Below are 27,325 nucleotides of genomic sequence, written 5' to 3' on the forward strand. Positions count from 1 at the left end.
TTGACATGTTATATTTGTGTATGTTCGAGGTTTAGCGGCGTGGGCTGTGGCCTGAACAATAGCCCATTCAGGAATAAACCGATGTTCTGCCTGTACACCTTGTGCCCGTCTCTCTTTTACTTTATGTCCCAGCTGGGTCATTACAATATGTTTATATAATGCATACACAATTTTCTCATGGATTAAGGAATTTAAGGATTAAGGAACTTGTATTGTTGACTGGGTATTTCTTTACACTCTTAACATGCAGAGCAATTACTTATAGGGAGGTTTCTCGCCATTGTGGTGGGATACCGACCTCCCAGACAGAGCTGGTGCATATACTTATAAAAGGATTGTCAAGAGTGTCAGGAACAGACACATGAAAACGTAAACGTGCTTTATCAACGGACAGAAGTGTTTTTGCTACAGAAGCTTAAGAACCCACAGTAAGTATATTCCTTTAACTGTTTGCATTAATTGACTCTTTGTAATATTAGGCAATTTAAATGGTTTATTAATGGCATTGGTTGAAGCTCAGTGTTAAATTAAAATCTCCTTACCATCATACAGTATTTTAGCCAATATGACACCAATCTCGATTCACAAATAAACTTGATTGGAGGTACACAACACACTCCCCGCCTCTTGTCATGAGCCGTCCGGCCATTACAGAGAACCACATACCGGAAAACAGGATCTTTAGCTATTTAATTTTCAGAGTATTTTCTGCACCTACCTAGCTCAAATTCTAGACGTCGGATTAAAACGAGACTATAGCGTCCATAAAGGGACCATTTGATAAATAAAAAAATCTGATTTACTAAATTTGTAGGTGCAACAGTTATTAAATGTATAATTTATCACTCTCACATGCTCATTTCTGACCATTAAGAACCAACGATGTGTTACCTTTTTGTAGCATCTGACAATGTTAACATATTTTCAGCCGAATCTGAGTTCTAAAACCGGGACAGCAACCTGGTTTCTCAGCAACTCAACAACACAAACAGCTCACCGCCTGCACCAGCCAGGCAGCAACCAGTCATGATAAGTGGTTGAGGACAAACCTAGGCTACTATAGATAGCTATATGTTGGAACTCAAAGAGGCGCGTTCACACTGCCTTAGCCCGGGGCTAAGCGAGTGTTCACACTTGCTCATTCTAAAGTGAGCTAGCACCAACCTCAGCCCAGGGCTAGCTGGCACTGCTCCGGAGCAGGGTTAGCACCGACTTTTCGAGGCTAGCCCAAGAAAAACTGTGCCAAAATAGCTAGTGTGAACCGGGGGTCAAGAACAACACATAGAATTTTCACTGTCCAATCTCAAAAGCTGCACTTTCACTTTTTTGTGACAATGCTTTTGTCGAATATACCTTGGTCAATGGAAACCTGCCTAGTGATGGTTTCCATTGACCCAGGTTTATTAGACAAAAGCAATGTCACCAAAAAAAGTATTTGCGACATGTAATGGAAACGGCAGATATAGGACCCTTTTTTTAAAGATCGACAACGTTTTTATTCGTGCGACAGGGGTGGATTTTTCTTTTATCCAACTTTTTTTATTGCAACAAATTATAATTGCCAAATCATTTTGAAGGCGATGTCACCGCGTACCTACCCACCTCATTTTTGAATGCTTTTAAAACATGGAAGCCAAATGCAGAAACTATTGATACAACCAGAGAGGAAGAGAAAGAGAGAGGCACAACTCTCTGTATGGAGATGGTGTTGATTTTGGTCAACAAAAAATGAATGGATTATTTGCTACGTGAGGTTTATTTGATCGAATAGAAGTTTCGTAATGCTTAAAGGCCATTTTGCAAGTGAAATTTGCAACCCTTGTAGATAGCAAAACAATTATAATGAATGAAATCCCCTGCTAAAGATTTTTTTGGGTGAAGCACGTACGCTAGTAAGCAATGCCCCAGCCTGTGATTTTGCCTGCGACGTTCGTTCAGGTGAAGACTCTGGAGCTAACATATGGTGAAGACGCCGGTTCTACAAAGAAGTAGCTATTACTCCTAGAAGTCCTAGAATAAAACTAAAATTATCTGCTTGAAGGTAAGTGTCTCTTTTATGCGTGTACATGCTTTTTGTTGGTAAAAGAGACTCTCCCTTGACCGCCATTTGGCAAATCTGACCATAATTCTATCCTCCTGATTCCTGCTTATAAGCAAAAACTAAAGCAGGAAGCACCAGTGACTCGGTTAATAAGGAAGTGGTCAGATGACGAAGATGCTAGCACAGACTAGAAAATGTTCCGGGATTCTTACGATGGTATTGAGGAGTACACCACATCAGTCACTGGCTTCATCAATAAGTGCATTGATGACGTCGTCCCCACAGTGACCGTACATACATACCCCAACCAGAAACCATGGATTACAGGCAACATCCGCACTGAGCGAATTTCATCCAGCTGTTTTCATCGACAAGATTGTCTGGAAGCGAGACGTCGGTGTCGGCGACGTGGCTGGTTTTCCTTTTGTAGTCCGTGATTGTCTGTAGACCCTGCCACATACATCTCGTGTCTGAGCCGTTGAATTGCGACTGCACTTTGTCTCTATACTGATGTTTTGCCAGTTTAATTGCCTTGCGTAGTGAGTAGCTACGCTGTTTGTATTCTGCCATATTCCCAGTCACCTTGCTATGGTTGAATGCGGTGGTTCGCGCTTTCAGATTTGCGCGAATGCTGCCATCTATCCACGGTTTCTGGTTAGGGTAGATTTTAATAGTCACAGTGGGCACAACATCACCTATACACTTCTTGATAAACTCAGTCACCGTTTCAGTGTATACGTCTAAATTATTTTCGGAAGCTACCCGGAACACATCCCAGTCCGCGTGATCAAAACAATCTTGAAGTGTGGATTCCGATTGGTCAGACCTGCGTTGAATAGTCCTTAGCACGGGTACTTCCTGTTTGAGTTTCTGCCTATAGGAAGGAAGAAGCAAAATGGAGTCGTGGTCAGATTTGCCGAAAGGAGGGCGGGGGAGGACCTCATAACCATCCCGGAAGTTTGAATTGCAATGGTCGAGGATTTTGGCAGTGCGAGTACAACAGTCGATATGTTGATAGAACTTCGGCAGCCTAGTCCTCAAATTTGCTTTGTTAAAATCCCTGGCTACAATAAATGTAGCCTCAGGATATGTGGTTTCCAGTTTGCATAAGGTCCAGTGAAGTTCTTTGAGGGCCGTCGTGGTATCGGCTTGAGTGGGGATATATAAACGGCCATGACTATAACCGAAGAAAATTCTCTTGGGAGATAATATGGTCGGCATTTGATTGTGAGATATTCTAGGTCGGGTGAACAGAAGGACTCGAGTTCCTGATTGTTACTACAATTAAACCATGAGTCGTTAATCATGAAACACACACCTCCGCCCTTCTGCTTCCCTGAGAGATATTTATTCCTGTCTGCGCGATGAACTGAGAACCCATCGGGCTGGACCGATTTCGACAGAATATCCCAAGAGAATCATGTTTCCGTGAAACAGAGGATGTTACAGGCCTTGATGTCTCTCTGGAAAGAAATCCTTGCCCGTAGTTCGTCGAGCTTGTTAACCAGAGACTGAACATTTGCGAGTAGTATACTTGGAAGCGGTAGGTGGTGTGCGCGCCTCCTAAGTCGAACCAGCAGGCTGCTCCGAGTGCCTCTCCTCCGCCGGCAATGTTTTGGGTCAGCCTCTGGAATCAGTTCAGTTTCCCTGTGGTCCTCTGTAGCTCAATTGGTAGAGCATGGCGCTTGTAATGCCAGGGTAGTGGGTTTCGATCCCCGGGACCACACATACGTAAAAATGCGTCTGCTAAATGGCATATTATTAAACAAAGGATCTGCTTCGGGAAAGTCGTATTCCTGGTCGTAATGCTGGTGAGTTACCGTCGCTCTGATATCCAATATTTTTTCCCGGCTGTATGTAATGATGCCAAACACTTTCTGAGCTAACTCGAAACCTTAATGACTTGAAGAAGATCTGCAAAGAGGAGTGGGACAAAATCCCTCCTGAGATGTGTGAAAACCTGGTGGCCAACTACAAGAAACGTCTGACCTCTGTGATTGCCAACAAGGGTTTTGCCACCAAGTACTAAGTAATGTTTTGCAGAGGGGTCAAATACTTATTTCCCTCATTAAAATGCAAATGAATTTATAAAATTTTTGACATGCGTTTTTTTGGATTTTTTTGTTGTTATTCTGTCTCTCACTGTTCAAATAAACCTACCATTAAAATTAAAGACTGATCATTTCTTTGTCAGTGGGCAAACGTACAAAATCAGCAGGGGATCAAATACTTTTCCCCCTCACTCATATATATATATATATACACACAGTTGAAGTCAGACGTTTACATACACTTAGGTTGGAGTCATTAAAACTTGTTTTTCAACCACTCCACAAATTTCTTGTTAACAAACTATAGTTTTGGCAAGTCGGTTAGGACATCTATTTTGTTCATGACACAAGTCATTTTTCCAACAATTGTTTACAGACAGATTATTTCACTTATAATTCACTGTATCACAATTCCAGTGGGTCAGAAGTTTACATACACTAAGTTGACTGTGCCTTTAAACAGCTTGGAAAATTCCAGAAAATTATGTCATGGCTTTAGAAGCTTCTGATAGGCTAATTGACATCATTTGAGTCAATTGGAGGCCTACCTGTGGATGTATTTCAAGGCCTACCTTCAAACTCAGTGCCTCTTTGCTTGACAACATGGGAAAATCAAAAGAAATCAGCCAAGACCTCAGAAGAAAATGTGTAGACCTCCACAAGTCTGGTTCATCCTTGGGAGCAATTTCCAAATGCCTGAAGGTACCACGTTCATCTGTACAAACAATAGTACGCAAGTATAAACACCATGGGACCACACAGCCATCATACCGCTCAGGAAGGAGATGCGTTCTCTCTCTTAGAGATTAACGTACTTTGGTGCGGAAAGTGCAAATCAATCCCAGAACAACAGCAAAGGACCTTGTGGAGATGCTGGAGGAAACAGGTACAAAAGTATCTATATCCACAGTAAAACGAGTCCTATATCGACATAACCTGAAAGGCCGCTCAGCAAGGAAGAAGCCATTGCTCCAAAACCGCCATAAAAAAGCCAGACTACGGTTTGCAACTGCACATAGGGACAAAGTTCGTACTTTTTGGAGAAATGTCCTCTGGTCTGATGAAACAAAAATAGAACTGTTTGGCCATAATGACCATCGTTATGTTTGGAGGAAAAAGTGGAAGGCTTGCAAGCCGAAGAACACCATCCCAACTGTGAAGCACGGGGGTGGCAGCATCATGCTGTGGTGGTGCTTTGCTGCAGGAGGGACTGGTGCACTTCACAAAATAGATGGCATCATGAGGAAGGACAATTATGTGGATATATTGAAGCAACATCTCAAGACATCAGTCAGGAAGTTAAAGCTTGGTCGCAAATGGTTCTTCCAAATGGACAATGACCCCAAGCATACTTCCAAAGTTGTGGCAAAATGGCTTAAGGACAACAAAGTCAAGGTATTGAAGTGGCCATCACAAAGCCCTGACCTCAATCCTATAGAAAATTGGTGGGCATAACTGAAAAAGCGTGTGCGAGCAAGGAGGCCTACAAACCTGACTCAGTTACACCAGCTCTGTCAGGAGGAATGGGCCAAAATTCACCCAATTTATTGTGGGAAGCTTGTGGAAGGCTACCCGAAACGTTTGACCCAAGTTAAACAATTTAAAGGCAATGCTACCAAATACTAATTCAAATCAAATCAAATCAAATTTTATTGGTCACATGCGCCGAATACAACAGGTGCAGACATTACAGTGAAATGCTTACTTACAGCCCTTAACCAACAGTGCATTTATTTTTAACAAAAAAAGTAAAAATAAAACAACAACAAAAAAGTGTTGAGAAAAAAAGAGCAGAAGTAAAATAAAATAACAGTAGGGAGGCTATATATACAGGGGGGTACCGGTGCAGAGTCAATGTGCGGGGGCACCGGCTAGTTGAGATAGTTGAAGTAATATGTACATGTGGGTAGAGTTAAAGTGACTATGCATAAATAATTGACAGAGTAGCAGCAGCGTAAAAAGGATGGGGTGGGGGGGCAGTGCAATAGTCCGGGTAGCCATGATTAGCTGTTCAGGAGTCTTATGGCTTGGGGTTAGAAGCTGTTGAGAAGTCTTTTGGACCTAGACTTGGCACTCCGGTACCGCTTGCCGTGCGGTAGCAGAGAGAACAGTCTATGACTAGGGTGGCTGGAGTCTTTGACAATTTTGAGGGCCTTCCTCTGACACCGCCTGGTATAGAGGTCCAGGATGGCAGGAAGCTTGGCCCGAGTGATGTACTGGGCCGTACGCACTACCCTCTGTAGTGCCTTGCGGTCGGAGGCCAAGCAGTTGCCATACCAGGTGGTGATGCAACCAGTCAGGATGCTCTCGATGGTGCAGCTGTAGAATTTTTTGAGGATCTGAGGACCCATGCCAAATCTTTTCAGTCTCCTGAGGGGGAATAGGCTTTGTCGTGCCCTCTTCACGACTGTCTTGGTGTGTTTGGACCATGATAGTTCGTTGGTGATGTGGACACCAAGGAACTTGAAGCTCTCAACCTGTTCCACTACAGCCCCGTCGATGAGAATGGGGGCGTGCTCAGTCCTCTTTTTTTTCCTGTAGTCCACAATCATCTCCTTTGTCTTGGTCACGTTGAGGGAGAGGTTGTTGTCCTGGCACCACACGGCCAGGTCTCTGACCTCCTCCCTATAGGCTGTCTCATCGTTGTCGGTGATCAGGCCTACCACTGTTGTGTCGTCGGCAAACTTAATGATGGTGTTGGAGCCGTGCCTGGCCATGCAGTCATGGGTGAACAGAGAGTATAGGAGGGGACTGAGCACACACCCCTGAGGGGCCCCCGTGTTGAGGATCAGTGTGGCAGATGTGTTGTTACCTACCCTTTCCACCTGGGGGCGGCCCGTCAGGAAGTCCAGGATCCAGTTGCAGAGGGATGTGTTTAGTCCCAGGATCCTTAGCTTAGTGATGAGCTTAGAGGGCACTATGGTGCTGAGCTGTAGTCAATGAATAGCATTCTCACGTAGGTGTTCCTCTTGTCCAGTTGGGAAAGGGCAGTGTGGAGTGCAATAGAGATTGCATCATCTGTGGATCTGTTGGGGCGGTATGCAAATTGGAGTGGGTCTAGGGTTTCTGGGATAATGCTGTTGATGTGAGCCATGACCAGCCTTTCAAAGCACTTCATGGCTACAGACGTCAGTGCTACGGGTCGGTAGTCATTTAGGCAGGTTATCTTAGAGTCCTTGGGCATGGGGACTATGGTGGTCTACTTGAAACATGTTGGTATTACAGACTCAGTCAGGGACATGTTGAAATTGTCAGTGAACACTTGCCAGTTGGTCAGCACATGCTCGGAGTACACGTCCTGGTAATCTGTCTGGCCCTGCGGCCTTGTGAATGTTGACCTGCTTAAAAGTCTTACTCACATCGGCTACGGAGAGCGTGATCACATAGTCATCCGGAACAGCTGGTGCTCTCATGCATGCTTCAGTGTTGCTTGCCTCGAAGCGAGCATAGAAGTGGTTTAGCTCGTCTGTTAGGCTTGTGTCACTGGGCATCTCGCGGCTGTGCTTCCCTTTGTAGTCTGTAATAGTTTTCAAGCCCTGCCACATCCGACGAGCGTCAGAGCCAGTGTAGTACGATTCAATCTTAGTCCTGTATTGACTCTTTGCCTGTTTGATGGTTCGTCGGAGGGCATAGCGGGATTTCTTATAAGCGTCCGGGTTAGAGTCCCGTTCCTTGAAAGCAGCAGCTCTACCCTTTAGCTCAGTGCGGATGTTTCCTGTAATCCATGGCTTCTGGTTGGGGTATGTACGTACGGTCACTGTGGGGACGACATCATCGATGCACTTATTGATGAAGCCAGTGACTGATGTGGTGTACTCCTCAATGCTGTCTGAAGAATCCCGGAACATGTTCCAGTCTGTGCTAGCAAAACAGTCCTGTAGCTTAGCATCTGCATCATCTGACCACTTTTTTATTAACCGAGTCACTGGTGCTTCCTGCTTTAGTTTTTGCTTATAAGCAGGAATCAGGAGGATAGAGTTATGGTCAGATTTGCCAAATGGAGGGCGAGGGAGAGCTTTGTATGCGTCTCTATGTGTGGAGTAAAGGTGGTCTAGAGTTTTTTTTCCTCTGGTTGCACATTTAACATTTAAGTTTCCCTGCATTAAAGTCCCCGGCCACTAGGAGCGCTGCATCTGGATGAGCGTTTTCCTGTTGATTTATGGCCTTGTACAACTCATTCAGTGCAATCTTAATGCCAGCATTGGTTTGTGGTGGTAAATAGACAGCTATGAAAAATATAGATGAAAACTCTCTTGGTAAATAGTGTGGTCTACAGCTTATCATAAGATACTCTACCTCAGGCGAGCAAAACCTCGAGACTTCCTTAGTATTTGATTTTGTGCACCAGCTGTTGTTTACAAATATACACAGACCGCCACCCCTTGTCTTACCGGAGTCAGCCGTTCTATCCTGCCGATGTAGCGTATAGCCCGCCAGCTGTATGTTATCCATGTCATCGTTCAGCCACGACTCGGTGAAACATAGGATATTACAGTTTTTAATGTCCCGTTGGTAGGATAACCGTAATCTTAGGTCATCCAATTTGTTATCCAATGATTGAAGATTGTCTAATAGGATTGATGGAAGAGGCAGTTTACTCGCTCGCCGTCGGATCCTTACAAGGCACCCCGATCTACGTCCACAATATCTCTGTCTCTTCCTCACGCGAATGACGGGGATTTGGGCCTTGTCGGGTGTCTGTATGATATCCTTCGTGGCCGCTTCGTTGAAGAAAAAATCTTCGTCCAATACGAGGTGAGTAATCGCTGTTGTCAGTGATGCTGTAGGTGGGTGTGGTGGTGGAATCAGGCGCAGGACGCAGAAGTACAGTCCAAAGACTTTAGTGAAAGATCCACAAGAGAAACGCACAAACTAGCCCGAAGGCGAAACTCCGCACGCAGGCGAAAAACAAAACGGGCGCACTACACCGGTGCGACAAAACACTCCAACACAATGGAGAATGGCTCAACCGAGCAAACAGTATTACGTCCAGCAAAACACACGACAGGGAAAACAATCACACACAACACTAGACAAACACAACGAGAACTTATAGGACACTAATTACACTAAACGATAACAGGTGTAACAACAATCAGACAAAAGCAAACGAACATAGAAACATGCAACGGTGGCAGCTAGTATTCCGGAGACGACGAACGCCGAAGCCTGCCCGAGCAAGGAAGAGAGGCAGCCTCGGCCGAAACCGTGACAGTACCCCCCCCTTGACGCGCGGCTCCAGACGTGCGCCGACTCCGGCCTCGGGGACGACCAGGAGGACGCGGAGCAGGGTGCGTCGGGTGCCCACGATGGAATTCCGTCAGGAGAGACGGGTCCAAAATGTCTCTCCTCGGCACCCAGCACCGTTCCTCCGGGCCGTACCCCTCCCACTCCACTAGATATTGGAGACCCCCCATCCGACGTCTCGAATCCAAGATGGACCGCACGGAGTACGCCGGTGCCCCCTCGATGTCCAATGGGGGCGGAGGAGTCTCCCTGATCTCACTTTCTTGGAGTGGGCCAGCTACCACCGGCCTGAGAAGAGACACATGGAACGAGGGGTTAATACTTTTATACTCAACAGGTAGTTGTAATTTGTAACACACCTCGTTCAATCTTCTCAGGACTTTAAATGGCCCTACAAACCGCCGACCCAGTTTCCGACAGGGCAGGCGGAGGGGCAGGTTTCTGGTAGAGAGCCAGACTCGATCACCAGGTGCGTACACCGGTCCCTCACTGCGGTGGAGATCGGCGCTCGCCTTATGACGACGGAGGGCCCGCTGCAGGTGGACGTGAGCAGCGTTCCATGTCTCCTCCGAGCGCCGCACCCACTCATCCACCGCAGGAGCCTCGATCTGGCTCTGCTGCCAAGGTGCCAGAACCGGCTGGTAACCTAACACACATTGGAAAGGGGTTAGGTTAGTGGAGGAATGGCGTAGGGAATTCTGGGCCATTTCGGCCCAGGGAACGTACCTTGCCCACTCCTCCGGCCGGTCCTGGCAGTATGTTCTAAGAAACCTACCCACATCCTGGTTCACACGTTCCACCTGCCCATTACTCTCCGGGTGGTAACCCGAGGTGAGGCTCACCGAGACCCCCAACCGCTCCATAAAAGCTCTCCAGACTCTGGAGGTAAATTGGGGACCTCGATAAGACACAATATCCTCGGGTGCCCCGTAGTGCCGGAACACATGGGTGAATAGTGCTTCGGCCGTTTGCAGGGCAGTAGGAAGGCCCGGCATAGGGAGCAAACGACAGGCCTTAGAAAACCGGTCCACAACGACCAGTATAGTGGTATTCCCCTGTGAAGGAGGAAGGTCAGTGAGGAAATCCACCGAGAGGTGAGACCATGGTCGTTGTGGAACGGGCAGGGGTAGTAACTTACCCCTAGGCAGATGTCTAGGCGCCTTACACTGGGCGCACACCGAGCAGGAGGAAACATAAACCCTCACATCCCTCGCCAACGTGGGCCACCAGTACTTGGCACTAAGACAGTGCACTGTCCGGCCGATACCAGGGTGTCCAGAGGAGGGTGACGTGTGAGCCCAATAGATCAATCGATCCCGAACCTCGAGCGGAACGTACTTCCGACCCTCCGGGCATTGAGGTGGACTAGGGTCGGTGCGTAACGCCCGCTCGAGTTCAGCATCGACCTCCCACACTACCGGTGCCACCAGACAAGACTCCGGCAGTATGGGAGTGGGCTCCACGGACCTCTCCTCCGTGTCATACCGCCGAGACAGTGCGTCTGCCTTACCGTTCTGTGACCCAGGGATGTACGTGATGTTAAATGTGAACCGGGTCAAAAACATATTCCACCTCGCCTGGCGAGGGTTCAGCCTCGTCGCTGCCCGGATGTACTCCAGGTTACGGTGGTCCGTCAAAATGAGGAAAGGGTGTTGAGCCCCCTCAAGCCAATGCCTCCACACCTTTAGGGCCTGTACCACGGCTAACAGCTCCCTGTCCCCTACGTCATAGTTTCGCTCCGCCGGACTGAGCTTCTTGGAATAAAAAGCACAGGGGCGGAGTTTAGGTGGCGCGCCGGACCGTTGCGAAAGCACGGCTCCTATACCGGCCTCTGACGCGTCCACCTCTACCTGAAATGGTAAAGAGGGATCCGGATGCGCCAGCACCGGGGCCGAGGTAAACAGGTCCTTCAGCCTCCCAAACGCCCTGTCCGCCTCGGCTGACCACTGCAGACGCACCGGACCTCCCTTCAAAAGGGACGTTATGGGAGCTGCCACCTGTCCAAAACCCCGGATAAACCTCCGGTAGTAATTCGCAAACCCCCAAAACTGCTGCACCTCCTTCACAGTGGTTGGCGTTTGCCAATTACGCACGGCTGACACCCGGTCTACCTCCATCTTCACCCCTGACGCAGACAACTGATAACCCAAAAAGGAGACCGACTCCTGGAAAAACAGACACTTCTCTGCCTTGACATACAGGTCGTGCTCCAACAGCCTCCGCAACACTCGGCGCACCAGGGCCACATGCTCGACTCGGGTAGGCGAGTACACGAGAATGTCATCTATGTACACGACCACCCCCTGCCCCTGCATGTCCCTGAAGATCTCATCCACGAATGATTGGAAAACTGAAGGAGCGTTCATCAACCCGTATGGCATGACAAGATACTCGTAATGGCCCGAGGTGGTACTAAAGGCTGTCTTCCATTCATCGCCCCCCCTAATGCGCACCAAGTTGTACGCGCTCCTGAGATCTAATTTAGTGAAGAAACGCGCCCCGTGCAATGACTCCGTCATGGTCGCAATCAGCGGGAGTGGATAACTGTACTTCACCGTGATCTGATTGAGACCACGGTAATCAATGCACGGGCGTAACCCACCATCCTTTTTCTTCACAAAAAAGAAACTCGAGGACGCAGGGGAAGTGGAGGGCCGTATGTATCCTTGTCTCAGAGATTCGTCTATGTAAGTCTACATAGCTCTCTTCTCCTCCTGAGACAGAGGATACACATGGCTCCGTGGGAGCGCAGCTCCTGCCTGGAGGTCTATCGCACAATCTCCCTGCCTATGGGGAGGCAACTGCGTCGCCCTCGACTTACTGAACACAATAGCCAAATCCCCATACTCAGGGGGAACGTGCAATGCGGGCACCTGGTTTGGACTCTCCACCGAGGTAGCCCCTACGGAAACGCCTAAACATCGACCCACACACTGGGCAGACCACTCCATCAGAGCCCTCTCCTGCCACGAAATAGATGGGTTATGGGTACTCAACCAGGGCATGCCCAGCACCACCGGATACGCAGGCGAGTCGATCAGAAATAGCTGGATCATCTCCTGATGACCCCCCTGCGCACACATCCTAAGTGGCGCCGTGACCTCCCTGATCAAGCCCGCACCCAACGGACGGCTATCTAGGGCATGAACGGGGAAGGGGACGTCAACAGGGAGAAGGGGAATCCCTAAGGCTAAACAAAATTTCTTATCAACAAAATTCCCAGCCGCGCCTGAATCTACCAGCGCCTTATGCTGGGAATGAGGTGCTACCTGTGGAAAACGCACAGGTATACAGAAGTGTGCAACAGAGAGCTCTGGGTGAGTGGGGCGCCTACTCACCTGGAAGGACTCCCCAGTGCGGGACCTGTCGTCTTCTACCCTAGGAGGCCATCCCCAGCACCTAGCCGCGGTGTGTCCTCCCCGACCACAGTTGGTGCAGGAGATGGACCCCCTCGTAATCCGACCCCTCCTCTCTCTAGCGCCAGCGCCCCCGAGCTCCATGGGGCACGGCTCGGAGGCGCTGGAGGGTGAAATGGACGGACCCCCCTCGGGACGTCCGCGGGTAGCTAGCAGGGTATCCAGCCTGATGGACATGTCGACCAACTGGTCGAACGAGAGGCTGATGTCCCTACAGGCCAGCTCCCTACGGACGTCCTCACGTAGACTACATCGGTAGTGATCGATGAGGGCCCGCTCATTCCACCCTGCATCCGCCGCTAGAGTACGGAATTCCAAGGCGAACTCCTGGGCACTCCTCTTCCCCTGCCGGAGGCAGAACAGACGCTCCCCCGCCGCTTTCCCCTCCGGGGGATGGTCAAACACCGCCCTGAAGCGGCGGGAGAACTCGTCGTACGTAATGGGGGTAGCGTCTATTCTCCTCCACTCTGCGTTGGCCCATTCCAACGCCTTGCCGGAAAGGCAGGAGATCAGGGCGGACACGCTCTCGTGTCCCGAGGGCGCCGGGTGCACGGTGGCCAGGTAAAGCTCCACCTGGAGAAGGAATCCCTGACACCCGGCAGCGGTCCCATCGTAGGCCCTCGGGAGCGAGAGTCGAACTCCTCTGGGTTCCGGAGCGGGAATGGGCTGACTTGCCGATGGTGAGGGCAGGGAAGATGGCGGTGGAGGTGTCCCTCGGGTCTCCCAGCCTCGGATGGTGGTGATCACCTCCTGCAGGGCGGACCCCATCCGCAGGATCTGGTCATTCTGCTCGCGGACCCTGTCCTCCAGCGTCGCCTGTGCTGCTGCGGCTCCTGCTGATTCCATTCGAGCAGGTGTGTGATTCTGTCAGTGATGCTGTAGGTGGGTGTGGTGGTGGAATCAGGCGCAGGACGCAGAAGTACAGTCCAAAGACTTTAGTGAAAGATCCACAAGAGAAACGCACAAACTAGCCCGAAGGCGAAACTCCGCACGCAGGCGAAAAACAAAACGGGTGCACTACACCGGTGCGACAAAACACTCCAACACAATGGAGAATGGCTCAACCGAGCAAACAGTATTACGTCCAGCAAAACGCACGACAGGGAAAACAATCACACACAACACTAGACAAACACAACGAGAACTTATAGGACACTAATTACACTAAACGATAACAGGTGTAACAACAATCAGACAAAAGCAAACAAACATAGAAACATGCAACGGTGGCAGCTAGTATTCCGGAGACGACGAACGCCGAAGCCTGCCCGAGCAAGGAAGAGAGGCAGCCTCGGCCGAAACCGTGACAGCTGTCCTGATATCCAGAAGCTCTTTTTGGTTATAAGAGACGATGGCAGAAACATTATGTACAAAATAAATTACAAATAACGCGGAAAAACACACATAATAGTACAAATGGTTAGAGGGCTGTAAAACGGCAGCCATCTTCTCCGGCGCTGTTCTGTCAACTGTAGGATCACCAGTACACAGGAAAAATTTAGTTTTAATTGAGTGTATGTAAACATCTGACCCACTGGGAATTTGATGAAATAAATAAAAGCTGAAATAAATCATTCTCTCTACTGTTATTCGGACACTTCACATTCTTAAAATAAAGTGGTCATCCTAACTGACCTAAGACAGGGAATTTTTTATAGGATTAAATGTCAGGAATTGTGAAAAATTTAGTTTAAATGTATTTGGCTAAGGTGTATGTAAACTTCCGACTTCAACTGTATTTGCGAGAAAAAACAAACATATGGGGGATTGGAAGTGATGCAGACAATTACATTGATGGAAGTTACAATCTATCTGCAATATTAATGCTGATCTAAAAAATTTTTTAAAAAAAGAGGTAAAAAATTAAATGTACAAATAATTAAAGAGCAACAGTAAAATAACAGTAGCGAGGCTATATATAACCAATGGCCAAAGTCAGACAGTCAATGCGCTCTAGACATGGCGTAAAGCACATGGATTATCTTTCAAGTTGATTTGTCTTTGAGTTGGCACTAATGGAGTGGAATGAGCAGGCTATGCTGTGGGAGAGGACGATATCATCTCATCTACAATTGAGCACTTCAAATGTCTCCTGTATGTGCCTTATCTAATGACAGAAGTAATAACTCTTTGTATGGTCTTATGTAGCTATTCATGGAGCCTTTATAAGCGCTACAAGCATTCAATCTTATCACCTCAACAAGGCAATGTTAGTTTACATTTACATTTACATTTTAGTCATTTAGCAGACGCTCTTATCCAGAGCGACTTACAGGAGCAATTAGGGTTAAGTGCCTTGCTCAAGGGCACATTAACGTCATTTAGCAGACGCTCTTAGCCAGAGCGACTCACAAATTGGTGCGTTCACCCTATAGCCAGTGGGATAACCACTTTACAATTTGGGGGGGGGGGGGGGGGGGGGTTAGAAGAAATACTTTATCCTATCCCAGGTATTCCTTAAAGAGGTGGGGTTTCAAATGTCTCCGGAAGGTGGTGAGTGACTCCGCTGTCCTGGCGTCGTGAGGGAGCTTGTTCCACCATTGGGGTGCCAGAGCAGCGAACAGTTTTGACTGGGCTGAGCGGGAGCTATGCTTCCGCAGAGGAAGGGGAGCCAGCAGGCCAGAGGTGGATGAACGCAATGCCCTCGTTTGGGTGTAGGGACTGATCAGAGCCTGAAGGTACAGAGGTGCCGTTCCCCTCACTGCTCCATAGGCAAGCACCATGGTCTTGTAGCGGATGCGAGCTTCAACTGGAAGCCAGTGGAGTGTGCGGAGGAGGGGGGTGACGTGAGAGAACTTGGGAAGGTTGAACACCAGACGGGCTGCGGCATTCTGGATGAGTTGTAGGGGTTTAATGGCACAGGCAGGGAGGCCAGCCAACAGCGAGTTGCAGTAGTCCAGACGGGAGATGACAAGTGCCTGGACCAGGACCTGCGCCGCTTCCTGTGTAAGGCAGGGTCGCACTCTCCGAATGTTGTAGAGCATGAACCTGCAGGAGCGGGTCACCGCCTTGATGTTGGCGGAGAACGACAGGGTGTTGTCCAGGGTCACGCCTAGGCTCTTCGCACTCTGGGAGGAGGACACAGCGGAGTTGTCAACCGTGATGGCGAGATCATGGAACGGGCAGTCCTTCCCCGGGAGGAAGAGCAGCTCCGTCTTGCCAGGGTTCAGCTTGAGGTGGTGATCCGTCATCCATACTGATATGTCTGCCAGACATGCAGAGATGCGATTCGCCACCTGGTTATCAGAAGGGGGAAAGGAGAAGATTAGTTGTGTATCGTCAGCGTAGCAATGATAGGAAAGGCCATGTGAGGATATGACAGAGCCAAGTGACTTGGTGTATAGGGAGAAAAGGAGAGGGCCTAGAACCGAGCCCTGGGGGACACCAGTGGTGAGAGCACGTGGTGCGGAGACAGCTTCCCGCCTTGCCACTTGGTAGGAGCGACCGGTCAGGTAGGACGCAATCCAGGAGTGAGCCGCGCCGGAGATGCCCAGCTCGGAGAGGGTGGAGAGGAGGATCTGATGGTTCACAGTATCAAAGGCAGCAGACAGGTCTAGAAGGACAAGAGCAGAGGAGAGAGAGTTAGCTTTAGCAGTGCGGAGAGTCTCCGTGACACAGAGAAGAGCAGTCTCAGTTGAATGACCAGTCCTGAAACCTGATTGGTTTGGATCAAGAAGGTCATTCTGAGAGAGATAGCAAGAGAGTTGGCTAAAGACGGCACGCTCAATAGTTTTGGAAAGAAAAGAAAGAAGGGATACTGGTCTGTAGTTGTTGACATCAGTGGGGTCGAGTGTTGGTTTTTTGAGAAGGGGAGCAACTCTCGCTCTCTTGAAGACGGAAGGGACATGGCCAGCGGTCAAGGATGAGTTGATCAGCGAGGTGAGGTAGGGGAGAAGGTCACCGGAGATGGTCTGGAGAAGGGAGGAGGGGATGGGGTCAAGCGGGCAGGTTGTTGGGCGGCCTGCAGTCACAAGTCGCAGGATTTTATCTGGAGAGAGAGGGGAGAAAGAAGTCAAAGCATAGGGTAGGGCAGTGTGAGCAGGACCAGCAGTGTCATTAGACTTAACAAACGAGGATCGGATGTCGTCAACCTTCTTTTCAAAGTGGTTGACGAAGTCATCCACAGAGAGAGAGGAGGAGGGGGGGGGGGGGGGGGATTCAGGAGGGAGGAAAATGTGGCAAAGAGCTTCCTAGGGTTAGAAGCAGATGCTTGGAATTTAGAGTGGTAGAAGGTGGCCTTAGCAGCAGAAACAGATGAAGAAAATGTAGAGAGGAGGGAGTGAAAAGATGCCAGGTCGGCAGGGAGTTTAGTTTTCTTCCATTTCCGCTCCGCTGCCCGGAGCTCTGTTCTGTGAGCTCGCAATGAGTCATCAAGCCACGGAGCTGGAGGGGAGGACCGAGCCGGCCGGGAGGATAGGGGACACAGAGAGTCAAAGGATGCAGAAAGGGAGGAGAGGAGGGTTGAGGAGGCAGAATCAGGAGATTGGAGGGAGAAGGATTGAGCAGAGGGAAGAGATGATAGGATGGAAGAGGAGAGAGTAGTGGGAGAGAGAGAGCGAAGGTTGCGGCGGCGCATTACCATCTGTGTAGGGGCAGAGTGAGTAGTGTGGGAGGAGAGTGAGAGAGAAAAGGAAACAAAGTAGTGGTCGGAGACATGGAGGGGAGTTGCAGTGAGATTAGTAGAGGAGCAGCATCTAGTGAAGATGAGGTCAAGCGTATTGCCTGCCTTGTGAGTAGGGGGGGACGGTGAGAGGGTGAGGTCAAAAGAGGAGAGGAGTGGAAAGAAGGAGGCAGAGAGAAATGAGTCAAATGTGGACATAGGGAGGTTGAAATCCCCCAAAACTGTGAGGGGTGAGCCATCCTCAGGGAAGGAACTTATCAAGGCGTCAAGCTCATTGATGAACTCTCCAAGGGAACCTGGAGGGCGATAGATGACAAGGATATTAAGCTTAAATGGGCTAGTGACTGTGACAGCATGGAATTCAAATGAGGAGATAGACAGATGGGTTAGGGGAAAAATTGAGAATGTCCACTTGGGAGAGATGAGGATTCCTGTACCACCACCCCTCTGACCATTATTTTCCGAGGGGAAAATAATGCCAGTGCTAGAGACATTGAGACATTAAAAATATCACCATAGATATCCAGTACACAGTGTACAGCATCCCTAGAATTAAGCCAAAACCCAGAGTTCTTGAAAGTAAAGGATCAAACCGACCAGTTGGAACACAACATTGATTGAACTGGATTGATTCCTTCTTCTCCCATTACATTTTGGATCGGCCAAGGTAATCTGTTTGGGGGAATGTGTCTGAGGTCAATGTTATCCCAGAATGGAGGAGCCTGTGTCACTGAGCCCTGAGCTCCTTGACACCATGGGCCGAGATGGACTCTCGATTGTGGTGACCCTCCTTTTCTCTGGCATTCTCCTGGTGGTCATCCTGGCACTGCTCTGCTACTTCACCTGCAGGCTGTCTAGTGTGCTGCCGATTGGTGGGCCCAACCACTTCTAAGCTTTACTCAGAGGATAGTCCTGCGTTTGTGGCACGGCAAAACCTTTTTAGAGACCAACCGAGTAACTTAATGAACTCAACTAGGGCTGGGCAATATGGCCTAAAAATCATATCTTCTTTTCACTCTGTCAATTAGGTTAGTATTGTGGAGTAACTACAATGTTGTTGATCCATCCTCAGTTTTCTCTTATCACAGCCATTAAACTCCAACTCTTTGAAAGTCACCATGGTGAAATCCCTGAGCGGTTTCCTTCCTCTCTGGCAACTGAGTTAGGAAGTACGCCTGTATCTTTGTAGTGACTGGGTGTATTGATACACCATCCAAAGTGCAATTAATAACTTCACCATGCTCAAACGGATATTCAATGTCTGTTTTATTTGTATTTTTACCATTCTACCAATAGGTGCCCTTCTTTGCAAGGCATTGAAAAACCTTGCTGGTCTTTGTGGTTGAATCTGTGTTTGAATTTCACCGCTCGACTGAGGGACCTTACAGATAATTGTATTTGTGGGGTACAGAGATGAGGTTAAAAATCATGTTAAACAATATTATTGCACACAGAGTGAGTCCATGCAACTTATGTGACTTAAGCAAATGTTTACTCCTGAACTTATTTAGGCTTACCAAAACAATGGGGTTGAATACTTATTGACTCAAGACCTTTCAGCTTGAAATGTTGTATTAATTTGTAAACATTTCGAAAAACATAATTCCACTTAGACCTAAACTCAGATTTTATACTAATGCTGTAGGACTTGCATTGTCTGTTTTAACAGTAGCGAGGCTAACAGGGCTCATTCGCACACAGTTTCAAGAATTTGTGAAATACAATTTTCTTTTAAGCACATAATGGTTATTTAGAGCAAATGTAACAATACATTTGAAACCTCTTGTTATGGCTGTTAAATCTCTCTGTGCTATGGCTTCACAATCCCATTAAAGTGACCTTGACCACAGCACAGAGGAGGGACAGGGGAAGGACAGGGGGGGGGGGTGTAATAATAGATTAAGGCTGGCTGCTCAGGGCCCATGTGGCCGGGTTGGGACTACACTACCACAATACCATTACTTATATTCACTGTGAATGTCTAAGTTGAAACCTACCTACTTTCCCCATTCTTTGCTGCACTTTAACGCAAACTCATCAACTTTCATCAACACTGATTTCTCCTTATTTTACAGACTCCCTCTAGTTTGGGACGTGGTATGTGATAACAGTACAGCGATAGAGAGAAAGCATCATGAAGGTGACAATCCTGCTCATCTGCTCCTGCCTAGCCTGTGGAGGCCTGGGGAAGCCACAGTTTCCTGGTAATACACACACCTGTCAATAAATGTAATGTCTCTTAACAGCATCCAGCTGTTTGACTGAAATCCATCAGGAAGAGCTGAGAGGGGACACTTACTAACACAAATCTGTTTTTCTCCCCTTCTCCCTGAAGTGTGCACTTGTTCACTCCCGTTCATAGATATAAAAGGAAAGGGACAAGTTTAGGAAATGTGGTGGAAAGATCCTTTAGCACATGCGTACACCAATCCAATACTCCTAAAATCCTTGAGGAGGAGTGAATGAGGGCACACTTCAGGGAGAAGGTGAAGAAACAAAATTGGGCTTTGATTTATTGGAGATGTGACATGTGCAGAAGTCTTCAACTGCTCTTTTTAAGGAAGTGACACTTATCTGTTGTTTATGCATCCTGTTTAGAATAACACGGCTTGTTAGAGTTATAATTGTCAGTCTATTGACCCCACTGAACATAATTCACACTGCATTTACAGGACGATGCTAGTGAACCACCATTTTCTCTGTTCTCTCTACAAAATGACCAGAATCATTTAGCTCCTGATAGATTATGTACAGATCAGGAGAGGTTCACAAAATGGATTCCAGATGTGTAATATTTCTCCCTATACAATAAGAAGATTAGGTTCCTTCTTATCGTAACATCATTTAATGTATGTGCTGGTGTATAGTAGGCAACATGTGATTTCAGAAATAAGAAGCTTACATGCTGGAGATGTCAGAGGTTATATGGTTGGCAGTGGCAGACCCTACAGAACATGTCATGTCCCTCAAAAAATGGTTCCCTGGAGGAACCTCAACATGTATTCCATTTATTTGGGGCATATTCCGTCCCACTTGTCCCAGTACTTTCGCAGGTGTTACAGATCACTTCTGCTGGCCTCTTTCTCTCCTCATTTAAAACTAAAAGTCTACCTCCGTGTTGCAGACCAAGAGAAAGATCCCTTGTTCTGGAACACATGGGCCCAGCATACTTTGAAGAATGCCCTCACACTTCAGAAGCTCAACCAAAACACTGCAAAGAACCTCATCCTCTTCCTTGGTGATGGTAAGCCATGATCACAGGAGCCTTTTTCATTCCATGAGTATGTGCCATACTGTATGATGAAGTGAAGTCTTAACTCTATGCAATCAAAGAGCTTATGTGCAGCATACATATTTAGTATTTTTATACAGTTCCAGATAATTTTTCCTAGTGGTTTTAGGAAACAAGTATTTTGATGATAAGTATATTCTCCTCATCAATCCACAGCCGTTTCCATCTAAACATTCTGGTGGATTTATGTAATCCAGTCGGAAGTAAATAGCATGTTTCAGGCTTTCTAAATCGAATGTTGAATATGGGAGCCATCGAGCATTACAAATATATGCTGCCAGTGCCAATGGATAACATGGCTTCTGCTTTGTGTTATGTTATGTAGTGACCCATTAAACTGTCCCCCCCAAAGGACCTTAACTGTCTATGTTTTATATGCAGCAGTATACAATGTACCTTTCTTTATCATGTATGACAACCATGCTTAAAACAGTCATGCTGGATAAAGTGAAAGTGCACGTCAGTTCACATCCTCTACAAAAGCATCCATTTTGACACCCATAAAAAAACGAAGGGAAAATAGATAGTCACCTCTAAAAATATACATTTTGTTGACTTGTGAAAAGGCAGATCTCAAGTAAAAGCTCTTTTGACAGGGTTCTTTAACACCAAATGTAGAGTTGTCTGTTGAATGGGTAGAGCAGCTGCTGTGAAAAGTGACCACAGAGCAATATAGTATGCCATTTAGCAGACGCTTTTATCCAAAGCGACTTACAGTCATGCGTGCATACATTTAATTTTTTTTTTTGTGTATGGGTGGTCCCGGGGATCGAACCCACTACCTTAGCGTTACAAGCGCCGTGCTCTACCAGCTGAGCTACAGAGGACCACAATGTTAACCAGAGAGAAAACCAAAGGGTGTTAATGCATGAGATGGAAAGGCACTCTATCCTTTAAATAGATTCACACCGTAACAGACCGAGCACTGCTTTGCTTTTGTTGTGTAGGAATGGGCATTCCCACAGTGACGGCAGCACGAATACTGAAGGGGCAGCTGAGCAGACAGAGTGGGGAAGAGACCCAGCTGGAGATGGACAATTTCCCCTTTGTTGCGCTTTCCAAGGTCTGACCTGGTCTGTTGTCCTATAGAAGACCTATAGAATAGCATGCATTATTGATCTGGAAGTAATGAATGGTTCACCAAGAGCAACACCAATATACCAGGTCACATACTGTCTATGTCATACGATAATAATGTGTTATTATGTTACATACTTTGCAAGAAGCTACACATCATAGAACTGTCTTTACAGTTAAGGCAGCAGCACATTCCACACATGACTGGTCATGTGGTAGTCTGTGTCAATGATTGTGTAAGAATTTAGAACACCAACACGGCAGGCACAACAATGTCTCCTACTACATTTCTACATAATCCACACATTACTGTCCTGTCTCTGCAGACATATAACACCAATGCCCAGGTCGCAGACAGCGCAGGTACGGCCACAGCATTCCTCTGTGGGGTGAAGGCCAACGAGGGCACGGTGGGTGTGAGTGCAGCTGCCGTCCGCTCCCAGTGCAACACCACACAGGGCAACGAGGTCACCTCCATCCTCAGATGGGCCAAGGAAGCAGGTACTGTCTCATTATAACCCATGTTTATTCACAGTACCTCTCTACACCAGATCTACTAAGGATTATTTGGCCATCCTGAGATAAGCAATAGAGACACACCATGATAACATTGTAAACGTAGTCATGCATGCATGCTAATGGGGAGTTTATAGCTACATATGTATTTTCTCAAAGGCAGAGACTCCCTAGCATGCCCCAACGACTTAGAGACATGGCAGGAATGAAAACAAGACTTCTGGAGTAGAGGTCAGAGATCCAGTCATTCCTTAGCGACCAGACCACATACTGTAACACACAGAAATAGATAACTCACAGCAGGAACAGTCTTTAACATTTACATTTTAGTCATTTAGCAGACGCTCTTATCCAGAGCGACTTACAGGAGCAATTAGGGTTAAGTGCCTTGCTCAAGGGCACATCGACATATATTTCACCTAGTCGGCTCGGGGATTAGAACCAGAGACCTTTCGGTTACTGGCACAACGCTCTTAACCACTAAGCTACCTGCCTCCGTTTCTGACCCACTCATCCTCAGTGGAGATATTTGTATAACCACAATTCTCTGTCTAACATAGTAAGTACTATAACCATGATAGGTAATCAACAAACAAAAAATAGAGAAATTGTCATTTCTCAAATGACTGAAAAATGAACTGACACTCTGTTCAAGTTCAACTAGAATTAGCAGATTCTTTGGAGCAATTGGTTGTCTTCAGATCTGGCAGACTATTGTACAGAATCCAAGCAGCAGGTTCAAAAACTGTTTGTGTGTTTGTTACCCAGGCAAGTCAGTGGGAATAGTTACAACAACGCGTGTGAACCATGCCACCCCCAGTGCGGCCTACGCCCACCTGTGTGGACAGGGAATGGTACTCCGATGGAGAAATGCCTGCTGAGGCAGTACAGGCGGGCTGCAAGGATATCGCCAGGCAGCTTTTTGAGAACATTCCCAACATCGATGTGAGTCACAGCATATAACATGGATCCTGATATTACAGAAAATATCCAGTAATCATGCTAAAAACAGAGCATTATTTCAGACAGTAATATTGAGCAACTTGCACCTGTAATGTAAAGGCTCACAGATAATAATAACGGCAAAATATTCAACCCTACTGTGGATGTCCATATAGATAAATCAAACGTTTTATCTCTATGGTGGGTGTCTAGGTGATTATGGGAGGAGGGAGGAAGTACATGTTCCCCAAAAATCAGTCAGATGTGGAGTATCCTGGAGAGAAGAAACACTTTGGTACCCGCATCGATGGAAGGAACTTGGTGGAGGAGTGGAATAACAGAATGAAAAACAAGGTCAGCTGTTTAGTCTGTCTTAGTCCTTCTCTCTCCTCTTCTACCATGTCCTGCTGTTTCTTCCTTGTTCTTCTCTGTCCTCCACCTTTCTCAATTTTTCGTATCAAGAACATTTGAATAATTTTAGGTTGTCACAGGGTTAGATCAATGCCATATTATATATTGTTTTATTTTTTAAATGAACAGAAAGCCCACTATGTATGGAACAAGAAGGAACTTTTATCGCTAAATCCTAATAGTGTGGATTACATTTTGGGTGAGTTATTTTTAAAAATTGTTGCTCTATACTGATTTCACGATCGGCCTGTTTCATCTTTTGTTTTCATGTTAACCACTGTTGATCATCTTCTCTACCTATTTCTCAATATAATAAACCCAGCTTCCCGTGTTAACACAGGTCTGTTTGAGCCGGGAGATCTTCCCTACGACCTGGAGAGAAACAATGAGAGAGATCCTTCCCTGACAGAGATGGTGGAGGTGGCCATCAAGATCCTGAGGAAAAACCCCAGGGGATTCTACCTGCTGGTGGAGGGTGAGTGTTGTTTTACACTCTGGCACCAGTAAATACTGTATCTGTTGCATAAGGTTAATTAATAATGTATATCATGTTGAATGTAAAGTTTGCACAGCTGAGGCTACTTTGCCAATGCTGATGCTAGATTTTCTCATCTGCGTGAGAGAGAGAGGTTAACCAGGCTGTGCGTTGGCAGGGGGGTGCATTGACCACGGACATCATGACGGTAAAGCCAAGCAGGCCCTGCATGAGGCAGTGGAGATGGACCGGGCCATTGGCCACGCCGGCCTCATGACCAGCATATATGACACAATGACTGTCGTCACTGCTGACCACTCTCACATGTTCAACTTCGGAGGCTACACGCCAAGGGGGAACACAATATTTGGTGAGAAATGGATGATTTTGCAACCATGTATTGTATGTGGCTACACTCAGTCATCAGTCATTTGGATGTTGTGGATGTTGTGATTAATTGTTTGTGATGGAGATGGTTGATTATTTTCCTCTCTATCCACAGGACTGAATCCCATGTTGAGTGATGTGGACCAGAAGCCCTTCACCGCCATCTTATATGGGAACGGACCAGGGTTCAAAGTAGTCAACGGTCTGAGAGAGAATGTCTCCACCCTTGACTACGGTAACTGAAATCTTATCATCAATGCAGTATTGCCATTTTGACAGTCCTCTGTCTTAGAGAACACCACTTGGTCTTTGGCATGCCACAAAATCATCCATCTGATCTCTTTCTCCTTCCCTTTCTCTACCTCCACCCTTTCCCTTCCCTCCCTCTATCCAGAGGAAAATAACTACCAGGCCCAGTCTGCAGTGCCGCTGAGTATGGAGACTCATGGAGGAGAGGATGTGGCTGTGTTTGCTAAGGGCCCCATGGCTCACCTGCTGCACGGTGTCCACGAGCAGAACTACATTCCCCATGTCATGGCCTATGCTGCCTGCATCGGCCAGAATAGAGACCACTGCATGTCATCCAGTGGAGCCTCTAGTCTCAGCGCTGCTCTGCCCAGCCTGACAGCTCTTCTCACACTCACCCGCCTCCTCTGCTGACCTTTCACCCCCTCCTGCACTACCCCTACCCCGCCTCTCCGTGTACATGTAATACTCCAACGTATTTTTTCCCGTTGTAATGCAGATTTCATTTTTTCTATTTTTTTCTATTATTATTTTTTTTTTTAATCTTTCTGTACAGTTTAATGACTTTGGGACCACTGCAAGGGCATTTAAAGTTCGTGTTTTGAGTGTTGTTCACGTTCAATTTGATTTTAGTGTTAGGGAAAATAGGAGGATATGACTTTCTTTCTACTGTATCATATAGGATAGGTTGTATTATTCTACTTTGGTTTTGATCATCATTCAGGTAACACCAAAACTATGTGAAGAATTCTGTCATATCAGTGGGTTTAAGAGAAGGGTATATCTCTGAATTTATATCAATCATTGTATGGGAAAAAATTATCTCCCAGTATTAATGACAAATCAATGTTGCTGCCCACCTATATATTTGTTGTCTGTCAATTGCATGACTATGAATCAGTCAACTTTTCAAAGAAGCCAGTTCCTTTTGTAAATTATAAACCTAATGTAACGTTCCCCTAGATTTGAATATGAATATATTATTTCAGCCACTCCTCCGACCTAAACAGAGAGCAAACAGTAAACAGAATCTACTTTATAAGCTCTCATCAGATTCCCTAAACAATCGTGGAAACATTACAATGAGCAAAGTAGAGGCTATTTTGAATGTATGGTTCTTTTTAAAATTTCAATGGTATGTATTCCATGTCCTTTGTACATACTTCCCGAAAGCACTGAATGAAAAGTCACCACCTGTCAGAATTTCATACAAAATAAGCTAGCCAATCTCTTACCCAATAAAGGAAATCCTGTTGGTTTTTCTTAAAATGTTTTGTTTACATTCTTGGTGTGTGTACTGTAAATGGTAGATAATGTGTCAGTTTGCCAGGAACTGATTTTGGTTGCACTATCAATAAGCATTAAAATATTAAGGACACCTGCTCTTTCTATGACATAGACTGACCAGGTGAATCCAAGTGAAATATATGATCCCATATTGATGTAACTTGTTAAATCCACTTCAGTCAGTGTAGATGAAGGGGAGGAGACAGGTTAAATAAGGATTTTTAAGCCTTGAGAAAATTGAGACATGGATTGTGCATGTGTGCCATTCAGAGGGTGAATGGGCAAGACAAAATATTTAAGTGCTTTTGAACGGGGTATGGTAGTAGGTGCTAGGTTTATGTCAAGAACTGCAATGCTGCTGGGCTTTTCACACTCAACAGTTTCTCGTGTGTATCAATAATGGTCCCCCATCATGTTAGCCCGGTGGCTATGACTTTCCAACACAACACTGGAACTCTTCCAACTAAAGGTAAGCTTTTGTTATTACTAATTTATTGCCACCAGGGCCAGCCGGTGTAACTGCTTACTGACTGTACACTAACATTACTGCATGATTGTATTGGGTTTACTAACGCATTAGTTCTATTAGCTATGCTGACTATGACGTTACTTTAGCTAATTTGGTGACAACGATATAGGCTGTGTCTAGCGGTTTGGCTTGGAAAGTTTTTTTCGCCTGATCACATACAGCTGATGTCCACAAGCGAAGGGAAGAGAATGAATACAACGTGGCTGTTATGAGAGTGAACTCTGTTTACACGTGATTAAGGGTGTATTCATTACACCGATTCTGTTGAAAAGCGTTTCTTAAAGGAAGCAAACGGAAACAAAACGTGGATAAACATACCTGAATTTGTCCAATAGAAACTCTCATTTGCAACTGTTGGACTAATGATTACACCCTATATCAGCTAGATGCAGGCAAGAGTGTGCAAGGTGGTATTAAATGTCACTGTCAGTCACCTCGAATTTGTCTCTCGACCTGTGTGCACCTGTGTTGTAAACGTTCATTCATAGGCTAGGTTGTAGCAACCTCATGATGGGTATAGGAAACATTTGAGTATCATGTAGTAGCCTAAACCTATCGCTGTTACATTGAACTGGGTGAATGGAATATGAATGAGAGTCATCCAATATGCTGTAACAGAAATAAGGCCATGGTCATTAAAAACAAATCGTCCACCCTCATCTTAAATGGCACTGACCGCTACTGGTCCACACACTCTGGGGCATCCTTTATATGGGTGCTGCACATTGTGCCTGCTTGGAATCTGGGCTCTGGTGGTCTGTGTCTGGTGTCTTCCTCCTACATAAAC

The 27,325-nt window shown here is 46.7% G+C and overlaps 1 protein-coding gene across 1 annotated transcript; it reads left to right on the plus strand.

Annotated features, from left to right (window-relative positions):
• On the plus strand, positions 1-25,935 carry LOC311138502 (alkaline phosphatase-like). The gene is given in 13 exon segments (XM_084173209.1): positions 1-428; positions 19,452-19,580; positions 20,501-20,620; positions 21,616-21,731; positions 22,072-22,246; positions 23,030-23,097; positions 23,099-23,206; positions 23,417-23,557; positions 23,744-23,813; positions 23,955-24,089; positions 24,268-24,459; positions 24,592-24,711; positions 24,871-25,935. Coding segments are annotated over 12 exon segments (1,581 nt in total). The 5' UTR covers positions 1-428; positions 19,452-19,510; the 3' UTR covers positions 25,137-25,935.
• Positions 25,936-27,325: the final 1,390 nt, after the last annotated feature.

This window comes from Coregonus lavaretus (assembly GCF_964263955.1).
Source record: "Coregonus lavaretus genome assembly, chromosome: 12".
NCBI classification, from domain to species: Eukaryota; Metazoa; Chordata; class Actinopteri; order Salmoniformes; family Salmonidae; genus Coregonus; species Coregonus lavaretus.